This window comes from Schistocerca nitens, chromosome 2 (assembly GCF_023898315.1).
Source record: "Schistocerca nitens isolate TAMUIC-IGC-003100 chromosome 2, iqSchNite1.1, whole genome shotgun sequence".
Classification (NCBI taxonomy): Eukaryota; Metazoa; Arthropoda; class Insecta; order Orthoptera; family Acrididae; genus Schistocerca; species Schistocerca nitens.
Genome location: NC_064615.1, coordinates 412,572,733 through 412,584,926, shown reverse-complemented (window position 1 = coordinate 412,584,926; position 12,194 = coordinate 412,572,733). Strand labels below are relative to the sequence as shown.

The 12,194-nt window shown below is 39.4% G+C and overlaps 1 protein-coding gene across 1 annotated transcript in view; it reads right to left on the bottom strand.

The window, feature by feature from the left end:
• LOC126236277 (uncharacterized) overlaps positions 1-4,686 on the bottom strand; it is a 120,407-nt gene extending 115,721 nt beyond the window's left edge. Inside the window, exon 1 of the mRNA XM_049945438.1 lies at positions 4,394-4,686. Within this exon, the coding sequence (XP_049801395.1) occupies positions 4,394-4,526 (133 nt within the window). The 5' untranslated portion in view covers positions 4,527-4,686. The remainder of the gene's footprint in view (positions 1-4,393) is intronic.
• Positions 4,687-12,194: the final 7,508 nt, after the last annotated feature.

The following is a 12,194-nucleotide window of genomic DNA, read 5'->3' as shown; positions in this document are numbered from 1 at the left end:
ATGAATGGGAAGCAGTGGTTGGGAAAGGAGTGAGACAGGGTTGTAGCCTCTCCCTGATGTTATTCAATCTGTATATTGAGCAAGCAGTAAAGGAAACGAAAGAAAAATTAGGAGTAGGTATTAAAATTCATGGAGAAGAAGTAAAAACTTTGAGGTTCGCCGATGACATTGTAATTCTGTCAGAGACAGCAAAGGACTTGGAAGAGCAGTTGAACGGAATGGACAGTGTCTTTAAACAAGGATATAAGATGAACATCAACAAAAGCAAAACGAGGATAATGGAATGTAGTCAAATTAAATCGGGTGATGCTGAGGGAATTAGATTAGGAAATGAGACACTTAAAGTAGTAAAGGAGTTTTGATATTTAGGGAGTAAAATAACTGATGATGGTCGAAGTAGAGAGGATATAAAATGTAGACTGGCAATGGCAAGGAAATCGTTTCTGAAGAAGAGAAATTTGTTAACATCGAGTATAGATTTAAGTGTCAGGAAGTCGTTTCTAAAAGTATTTGTATGGAGTGTAGCCATGTATGGAAGTGAAACATGGACGATAACCAGTTTGGACAAGAAGAGAATAGAAGCTTTCGAAATGTGGTGCTACAGAAGAATGCTGAAGATAAGGTGGGTAGATCATGTAACTAATGAGGAGGTATTGAATAGGATTGGGGAGAAGAGAAGTTTGTGGCACAACTTGACTAGAAGAAGGAATCGGTTGGTAGGGCATGTTTTGAGGCATCAAGGGATCACAAATTTAGCATTGGAGGGCAGCGTGGAGGGTAAAAATCGTAGAGGGAGACCAAGAGATGAATACACCAAGCTGATTCAGAAGGATGTAGGTTGCAGTAGGTACTGGGAGATGAAGAAGCTTGCACAGGATAGAGTAGCATGGAGAGCTGCATCAAACCAGTCTCAGGATTGAAGACCACAACAACAACAACATATATTAAGGTGAAAACTGCCAATGATCTCTTCAGTAAGGATGCACACTAGGCTCGAACTATTATGGGAATTGGCAAAGTGCCGTGAGTAATGAGGATAATGGGCAAGAGGCACTACATTCGTAGTGTGTGGATAAGTTGAGAGTTCAGGTCAGATGAGAGGTGTGCTAGGGTATTCCATGCAGTTGCAATGACCAATATGTCCAGATGGCTTAGTGAACACAGCACCTGCCTAGTAAGCAGAAGACCCAGGTTCGAATCTTGGTCTGGCACAAATTTTCATCTTCACCCATTGATTTACATCAGTGACCACTTGTAGCCAATGCCTGTAATGCCTTTGCATATAAAATCAAATCTCCAACCATAAACAATGCACTACACTAATCAGTAACTTCAAATCTGAAAACTGTCCACAACTGCCAACATCAAAATAACTGACTAACTGCCAAAAGAAAGCTCTTACAATACTGTTCTCACAAACAGCAATCAAGGAGTCCGAAGAATCACTAACATCACTCATAAACAATTTAGAAACATAAACATCCAACACTAGGGAGTGCTACTGCATACACATATAAGCCCTCTGCAAACATGATCTATTTCAAAAAAAATTGTTCAAATGGTTCTGAGCACCATGGGAGTTCACGTCTTAGGTCATCAGTCCCCTAGAACTTAGAACTACTTAAACCTAACTAACCTAAGGACATCACACACGTCAATGTCCGAGGCAGGATTCGAACCTGCGACCGTAGCAGGCCCGCGGTTCTGGACTGTAGCGCCTAGAACCGCACGGCCACCGCGGCCGGCGATCTATTTCAAACAAGCCTTGCCACCATAATGCCACGGAAAACAGTTACATCACAAGTCAAAGCAACAGGCAGCACTGCAAACTTCGGGTGACCCTCTGATTTTGTGGTGCATTTATAGAATGGTGAAGGGGTTAAAGGCACATATTGGACACCCTCCCCCCCCCCCCCAAAAAAATCTTAGTTTTGTTGACAGACTGCTCTTCAACACAGCCCAAGACCTGGATTAGATTTAAAGGTGACAATTTGATTGTGGGTTGGCAAAAACCCAATGAAAAAAACAGAGATGTGAAAATCATGTTGCCCATTTGGTAACATCAGCCTTAACTATGAATAAGAAGGACGGGCATGTTCAAACAACCACCTGTTATGCACATATCTAACAAAGCATTCGCAGATAGCTCGAGTCATCTGGATTTTTCACTATATGTGCTGTGCTGGATGGCATCACTGCAGTACAGATTTGAAAGACTAAAGGTTTGACTAATTTTTATTTTACTCAAGGAGAAATTATATTTCTAAAATTTTGATGCATGTAGACAACAGAGACATTCTGTATGCTGTACAGTTTGTTCTTGCCAGTTCACATGCTCACACATGGCATGGTGAGATGTTTTATTGTTTTATGATAGGATAATTGATTACCATCAAGGAGTATAGGAGGAACTGTTTCAGTAAAATGTATGCTTCAGCAACTTTCAATGTGGTACGAGGATAACCTGTGAATTCTTTTGGTTTAGTTTAAGACAAAGAATTCAAGCCGATCGTGATACTGAACAAAGATTGCCATTTGCACCTGATATGCCAACAGCGATGATCTTAGGTCTGACACCTAGATACAACTGGAAGTTGTTAACCTGTATGTGAAAATTACAAGAATATTGCACAGGTAAATATCACTGATGTACACTGGGAGGGGAGGAACAACAACAACAACAATGGCTCTAAGATTGAAACCTGTGTGACTCCATAATGCACATGTTTCCATAATAACCTCTTTTACCCACGTATGACTCACTGATACATATTTTGGAGATAAACATTGAATGAAAATACTGTACTGTTACAGAAATACAGCTGTTTCATTTCCATTATTAATACACTGAAATCAACAGTTTCAAAAGAGTTGCAGAAATCAAGCAGTGTCAAAACTGACACTTCGCAACTGGATCATTTCCTAGCCATTTTCATCGAACATTTGATATAACCCTTATGGTAATGTGAAGGAATAACAGTAGGGGACATCAATCACAAGGTTTTTGTTTAATTGTAAACTGTATACAAGCAGGCAAATCTATTTCATACAACAATTAGTCCCAAGTCATCGACCATTATCAACTATTACACCAAATGTCCTTCACCAAAATCATATTGTAGTTTTGAAACAAATTATGAAATGTTTTGATAAATGCAACCTTATGCTGTAAAACTCCAAAAGATTGAGAGATAGGTGATGACCTTCAGGCTAAAAGTCGCAATACATAATAAATAACGATCCATGGCTTATTTTATGCTGTCAGCCAATTTGATTCAGGCAGTTCCTGAACTACAGTGTTTTTAGACGCTTGTTGCACAGAGAGCAGAAACCTGATCCTGCAACACAAGCAACTTTGGCTCCCTCCATGTAATGCAAGCAAGAACTTGTACTTAGAAAGACAGGTGAGCCACAATGGTGTCATACTTCATAATACAACATCAGAATACATCAATAAATTAGGTGACAATTGGGATTTTACTGAAGATTTGGAACATTTATAATTGAATTGAAGTGTTTCACAATCAAAGGGAATATGATAGCCTACAGAAACAGGCTACTACTCACTGCACAATATAGCCTGTTTTTAATCTTATAAAAAGTGCACAGTTTCCACTGTGTGTGTGTTGGTCTTCAGGCAAATGTTTCTGATGTTGTTCATCTGTTTATCTCTGTAGATGATACAAATGCAAATACACCAATTCAATGTATTCACTCTGATGCAAGGTTAATAAAGTGGTGTCACTGGAAGTTTGGGGTAAAATTGTGAGTCATACTATTTCATCCAGTAAATCTTAGTCTGCTGTGTGATGTTTTCCGATTTTGTCAGCTTACAATTTTTCGGTGATCTTCAGAATTCAAAATTCTGTGAGTATACTGCTACAACACTCTTAACAAGTTTGTTTCTTGTGTCAACAGAGTATCAAGACTGATGCTCTTTTCATCATAACCTCGCATATTGTTTCTATATTCAAAAGTGCATAAGAATAGATAATTAATTATTTGAACATATATTTCAATGTCACTCACTCTATAATCCATTGATTACATTCGTAATTGAACTCTTTGACAAATGTTAACGGTTTGAGGACATACCGAGTGATACAAGCAGGAAACGGCTGTGTCGCAGCATAAGCAGATGCCGTACGACATTTATCACACACCAGCAGATACTTCTAAGGAATGTATGGCAACCTATCCCTTTCGTCCATCAATCTTATTCTTACCATTTCAATCACCTGAGCGCATTATCACCTCAAAAAACAGAAGCTACCTACACAAGCTGTTCCCAAGTTATTTCTAGCATATCCTACTCGTACTACGCTACACTTTTTCACAAGTAGCCTACGGCATATAATCACGTAATCAGCGTTACTAACTAATGTATATTTACCTGAACTACCGACGATCGCAGGAATGTGGCTGAGGAGTTTTTCTAAGTATGTGTCGTCGACTAACTTGCAGTCAGAGTTCAATAGACCACGTAAAACCAATCTCAGTTTTTCTTCTGTGTTTACAGCAGACATTTTCAAGCTCAATCGAAAAAAACAGCAGTCGGTTACACGGCGTTGAACGGATGGAAAATATCAAATCAACAACATACAACTGTCATTCCTTCCAAAGCTTGGTCAAACTTCGCAATACAACACTCCTCACCTTGATCAACACACAACATAGCCACGATTATTCGTGAAACAAACAAACACAAAGATTATCTCAGACTCAGAGTCTCAAGTTCTCATGGAAATTTCTTTAGTATATAGTCTCTGGAAACTGTTCGAAAAGCTACATTTTTACATTCTGTTTTATTTCATTGACTTCCCGCATGTAAACTTTCAGCATCACAATTTAAATAATACTGGTACACAAACACGCAGCAAAGTAACATTTGTCTTCAGGTAGAGATTGTCCTGCATATATTACAATGACACAATTTATAGCTAACCATTTAGTTGTTAATTCATTTCCTTAGTTAAGTTCAATGGTCACAGTTACATTTAAATTTTTATGTCTTTTTCAGCTAGTAATCTGTATATGGCGTTGTAGGTACTTGTGGTTGTGTCTCCGATAACTGTGATCGTCAAAAACGGCTGGCAGTGACCAGTTTAAGAGCTCCTTTAAAATGTTGACTCCGCGTTTCTTATTGCGTCTACACTGAAGTAAGTTGTAGTTTATATCACCAATTGTTTCTTCTTCACACGACAGTACGGTGTCTCCGATACGCCGATTTTATGTAAATGAGAAGGGAAAGATCCATGATTGAGGCACATTCTCCCAGCGGATGTTATGGTTTTCCTTTAATGTTTTGGCTTCGCAAACCATGGCTGTCGTGGTATGACTGTATACGAAAATATATGACAATCTCTTGTTTGTTGACTTTCATTCCATTCTTCATGTTAGGAGAGAGGCACTTGTTCTTTTACTCCTGGGGGGGTATTCTGCGTATGGGAGTTTAATGTCCATTAGACTTCCGCTGCTGATCACACCTCTCGTTAGTTTATCGGCTTTATCATTGTACGGAATGCAGTAAAGTGATTTGACCCACACAAATTCTATAAACCAACCAGTCTTCTTAGCTTGGTGATAATGATCACTATGTCGAGAGTGTATTTACTAGTTCTTTTGTCCCACTTCCTGTAACTAATTCCCTTCAGAACGCTTTGAGACTGGGTAACTATTAGTGTCTTGGGTATTTCGAGAGATTTTGCTTATTTGATTGCCTCTATAACAGTGAAAGTTTCAGCTAGAAATATGGAAGTGTCCCCTGGTCGTTGAAACTTGCTTCTGTAGATTCTGGACAGAAGAAAGCGCATCTGGTATGGTTTTCCAACCCCATTTCTGAGCCATCTGTATATAGTTGAAGATACCCTGCCCATTTTTCTGCCAGGTATGATGTAGGTGGAAACTGCCCAGATCCCTTTCCTTTGCTGGAACAGTTGACATATGTTACAGGAATATTGTGATAATGACTGTGGGAGTCATATCGGATCATGGAAGAACCTCTGTTTGGTATATTTTATTTTGTAGATGTTTCCAGTGTTCATTATGATTGTAGAAATAAAACTGCTGTGTCCTCACATTTCTGTTATTCCCGATTTTAGACAGCTTTTCACACTTCTTTATCAGTCAACATTCAGTGTTTGCAGTTCGTTGCAAGATACAATGATCACACAACATTATTCTGCGAATATGTAAAGGCATTTCTGATGCTTCCTGGAGAAGAGCACTAGTGGGAGAAGGATGTGTAGTTCCTAGGCATATGCATTAAGTTTGTGTACAGCAGTTTATCCAGCAACGCTAGGCACTTGGTTGCAGCATTATGAGAGACCGTGCATCGATAATATATATGGTAACGTATCGACATGGTAAAGAGTGAGCAGAGTGTTAGGGTGAGCTCCTAGCCATACTCTTGTCACCAATCTGATAAGATTCAATGCTTTTTCATGTGTACTGAAGACGATTTATATATGAGGAACCCAACTCATTCTGGAATCGAAGAGAGCACCAAGAAACCTGACCTGATATTTTAGTGGTATTTTATGACTGGAGAGTTTTACACTGTTGAAGCATCTTGGTGTAGTTTGGTCTGTGAAAGGGACAAGTACCGACTTTTCTGGAGAAATCTGTAACCTACAGCTATCTAATGTTTGATCCAGTGCACCCATCGCCTTTGATAACTCACACAAAGGCTGGTCGCCACAGATAAACAGCTATCATCAGTATACCGGAAGATTTTAACTGGGGAAGGGATAATTCTCTCCAGCTCGTTAGTATATAGCGCGAAGAGTCTGGGGCTGGGGATAGCTCCTCCTGGAAGATCGATTGTAATACAACGTAGTCCAATTAATATATTACAGAACTGAAACCGTATGTGTCTTTCGGAGAGGAAGGTGCTGGATCCATAAATCATTTGTGGCGGAATTCCAATGCTTTCCAACTTCTGTAGCACTACAGTTATTGAACATTATCATATGCTCCAATATCCAGGTAGACAGTGGTTATCTTTTCTTGTTGTTACGTAATGAATATCTGAGGTTAAGATGTTTAAATTATCTATTGTTTCCATGCATTTTCTATATCCTTACTGACTCGATGACAGTATCTGATTTGATTCCAACTACCATTCCAAACGATTATTTTACCAGGAGCTCTAAGGTTTTGTAGATACAGGGAGATAGAGTGATAGGTCTATATGAGTAGGCCTGCTATCTATCTTTATATGGTTTCAATATAGGTTCCACTACTTGAATTGTCCAATATTCTTTAGTGTGTCATTCATCCACATTGGGTTAAATACCGGTAACAGTTTTCTGAGTGCTATGTCTGGGACATTTTCTATCATCTGGTAGTGTATATCGTCCTTTCCACGTGTAGGCGCCACCCCTTCTTAATGCCCTTCATTACATATGCAAATGGTACCACTACCAGATGACTATAATCCTGTTTCTCCAGGGGGCAAAATACCGGCTCAACTGTGAAAGCTAGTGAAATTAAATTCACAAATACTTCAAGCCATGTGTCGCTTAATGGCTGACGCTTGGTGGAGTCTTTATTTTGGAAAACCTTCATTTCCTCCAAACGTATGCGATGCTAATGTGTTATTTAAAGATTCACAGATATTTTGCCAGCTAGTCTTTTAACAGCCTTCGAACTTTCGCTGCTATATTTCAATATGCATATAAGTTTTCTTCATTTTTTTTTTTTTTTTTTTTTTTTGCAGAATTCACTGTACATAAGTTTGCGCTGTGATATGGATCTAGGGCACTCTGGTGTCTACCAAACTGGGGACCGGCCGTAGCTTGAGAATGATGACTTTCTTTTGTCTTGAAATGGAAGTTGTTGCTGCGTCTTCAATAATTGAAATTAACTGTTGGTAGGCATCTTTTGGAGCTAAGAAATTACTGAAAGGCTGAAACTTCTCCTGGACTGTATAAGTGTACTTCAGTCAGTAAGTGTCCTTGATTTTCCACTTACTGCCTGTATATATAATTTCTGATTTATTTATAGGTAAGTCTACAGTGATTTTCAGAAGAAGACGATCCGAGCCAAGAGAGTCTCGTCTGACTGTCCACTCCATTTCATACAATGCCAAATCGACGGCCGACGGTCTCCTGTTTAGGTTATGTATCATAGTAGGAGAGCCATCGTTTAGAAGAACTAAATTGAGATTTTCGAGAAGTTTGATCAATACTCTGCAATCCACATAATCTATTTCGCAACCCCATAGTGAGTGGTGGGCGTTGAAGTCTGCGCAACAGAGAAATTGCTTTTTAAACTGGGCAATAATGTTCTCCAGTGAAAGATTTCGTCTTTTACACGCAAGTGGCTTGTAAATGCCGACAATGGTGAAAGCATCGTTAGAGGACTATATTACAGCAGCAGTCTGTTGTCCTAATGTTAATGTCCAATATTTTAAATAATGTCTGTAATTAAAATGGCTACTCATCCTTATTTTCCACTATCTCTGTCGTTTCTAACACTGTGTGTCCTTTGAATTGTATTCGTTGGGTTGGTTGAAACCAAGTTTCGCAATTACAAGCTACTGACATGTGGTTGCTGCTAAGCTGCCGATGAAGACTTTCCCTATTCAAGATCTCTGATCGTGCATTCCATTGGAGTACTTTAAAAGCCATTGTCAGATCTGAAGAAGTTTTCAACAGCATTACTTATAAGAACCTGTTTCACTACCATGTCTGCCTCATTTTTAATAGAAAGAACAATCTGCGTTATTAGAGAACAAAACATGTTAATAGTAATTTCCCGATCTGTATAAGATGTTACTAGAGGAGGAGGAGGATACAGGTTGTTTTGTATTAAATTCTGTGGACCTTGAAATTCGTACAACATAAAAAAACAATCCTGCTTGTAAGAACTGCGGGTAAAAGGTATTTTTTTTTTTTTTGCAAGACGTGGGAACTGGAACCAACATGACTACATGTTTAGCTTTCTTCTGTAGTCTTTTGTCCGTCATATTCAAAACCCACAGGTTTCTCATTTTCTTTAGGCCAGTCACTAAGAGAGAGCTCTCGTTTTGTAGAAACACCAGCAGTAATCTGCACAAATGATGGTTGCAGTGACGAGACGGCGGTTGCGTAAGAAGCGCTCTAGCTTTCGGTGGGCTTTGCTTCCATGTGATGTTAATAAATCGAGCAACAGCGATCAGTGGCGACGGCATTCCGTTGCAATACAAACACCTGGGATCTTGGGGATGTGAATACTGGAAGGTTTCACGGGCTCCCGCAGTTTTGGCACAGCGAGCGACACTGCGAACTTAAATGGAAATATCTGAGGCAACTATGACATTGCAAAACTGACTGGACATACGGTTCAACAGGACAACGCATACCACACAAATATACATCCGGGGGAAGTTGCTGAGATTTAAACGTTACAATACATTTCGGTGTGGATAGTAGTTTCATCTCTCCATTTCCTATTACTTTCTTTGTGAACCATCGTACGTTTGTAACTAAAAATTCTGATTTTATTTCTGCAAGGACGTCTTGGAGAGAGAACGCAATTTCAGTATCACATATGACTCCCCATTTCATTGTTAGGAAATTAGTAATATAAGTCTGTACATTTTCCTGTCAAAAAACATCAAGGAGCCCTAACCTATTAGTGGACTACCCAGTTTTGACTTCAGTTTGATATATGTTTCTGCCAATACCTAAGATATTAACCATTTCATGTCTTAAGTCGTTCTGTAAAAAACATTCTTCCAAGGGCCATCGCATGTAACTTTTCCTACATTACCATTTTCTCCCTCAACAAAGGCGATATAGGGACCGCCGGCCGCGGTGGCCAAGCGGTTCTAGGCGCTTCAGTCTGGAACCGCTCTACTGCTATGGTCGCAGGTTCGAATCCTGCCTCAGGCATGGATGTGTGTGATGTCCTTAGGTTAGTTAGGTTTAAGTAGTTCTAAGTTCTAGGGGACTGATGACCTCAAATGTTAAGTCCCATAGTGCTCACAGTCATTTGAACCATTTTTTTCGATATAGGGATCCATGTCTGTTGGCTGATGTGTATTATCGTTTCTAGCGTATTTTCTGTTACTAGTAAACGTCTTACTTCCTGTAGGATGAAACTGCTGTAGTTACTGAATTGTCAACGTCTTCACGACTAGCAGACTCTCGGGAAGTATGCTGCCCATTATCATTCCTACCACCTGCATTTACCCTCATATTACTGTCTACACCAACAACTTCCACAGTGTATGCGACATTAGCAGCGGCTACGATATCTACATCGCCTTACACATTATTACTGTGCTTTCCACTTGCCTCTCCCTTATTTGGTGCATTTGCGTCCAAAGCTGTTACCTGTTGGGATGATGGTGATGGGTTCTTGCCTTTTGTCGCTCGGTGTTGTTTGTTAGATACTGCGAAGGGATATCTGAATCTGACGAATGCTGATCCAACTCCATCTGATAGTTCTGAGAACGGTAACCTTGAGAACACATTTAGATTGTACCTCGTTGATGCTGTTCAGTAATTACTACTGTTGAAGGAGGGTGTATCAACACTATTTTAATGTTGTGATGCATGTGCAAAGCCATAGCCGACCCTTGACCCAATTTGTGCTTGCAACGATGCGAGAGTATTACCTGACTGTGGGCATATGGGTGCTGCAATACGGTCTGCAGTTTGCGCAAGTGTCTCAAGATCACTGGCACTTTCTGTGTCTTCTGCACATTTGGTGGTAGGCACGTCAGGCAGATGTTCCATAGAATGTCTTTGTTGATGGCGCTGCTTGCTAGAGTCCACAGGCTGTGCAGTAACTGTGAAGGAGTGCAGTCACCTAATTCCTCAGAATGAAGCATATCTTCTAGACGTTTTATTTCAGGCTGTAACAGAAGGGTGATTGAGGTTTTCTTAATGGTTGTGTATCTATCTGTACTTGGAGGTGAAGCCAAAATGCCATTTTCTTCCACAACCACACCTCCATTGAATGCAGCAACAATGTAAATGTACAGTCAATCAGGATAACTTTTTACCAGTCAGGGCACCTTTGTACCATTTACCACTTTTGTTTCTAATAGCTACTACTCCACCTACTTACATTATTTTGTACTAATAGTGACAGTTTTATTACCTCTGTGATTTCTAGTGAGTATTTCAGTTGTCTTTCCAATTTCCTACACACTCTTAGGCTTATGATTATCTTTTTAATTGTGTTGGCTTTGAAGAGACCTTGTGGCGACAGCGACTTAAGTTGAACAATGCCAGGTCAATTCAAATATCTTGATATTTCATACTAAACTTGAAGTAGTGAATTAACACTGTTTTTACTTCTTATTAACACCTGATTTCCTTCTGCCATGACCTAAATTCACCCAGAGCATTAGAAATAGGAAAAATTCTTTGTTTTTTAGGACCAGTCTGAAGTTATTCTGAATGGTAGTGTAACTATGTACCAGCACTAAAATTAAAATTTTACACTAAAATGGCATAGTTAGTATACATTTTCTCTTTTCCAAGCATTTTGAAACTATAGATGTAAAATGTTATAATATCGGTTGTGATGCGTAATTTATTTTTTCTCAAATACTTCCAAAAAATGCTAAAAATCGGTAAAAATTACCCCAATTGACTGTACTCAGTTTCATTGGCAGCCACGAGAGCTAGCACGAACTGGTTGTCAAGATGTGCATACCATAAGACTGGGTTGTGTTGCCAGAATATTGGTAGTTTGATCATGACACAGTTAATCATTGTTCTTGTAGGCTCATCAACAGTCGGTGGCGGGTCCTGCACTGTAAAATTCTGGTTCAGTATTCGGAAGGCGCGCAGCGCAGTTGATGCCATTGTTTCGTGTTTGACGCTTGAAGTGGCACTGTACAAACCATCAGTTAACATCGAAAATCGCGTCAGGAAAGACGGAAACGTTGCAGCTGAAATATGTTCATTTTACTGGCAACATTTAACAACATAACATACAAGGACACACAATAGCCCAGAAAACATCGAAAGACAAATCCAAGGGATAATTATATAAAACAAAGAATAAACATACATCAGCAGTTGTGTTGTGGAGCATAGCCATTTTGTGTTTAACCTTAGATCCATAACAGTGGTCTTTTGGACCCAACAGTCTTCCATTTTAGCAATGAACTGCCTTAAAAATAATTTATTTTAGTTTACTTTCTCTGTAATCGTTGGAGCTACTTTTGAATTTCTGTAGGAAAAACATGA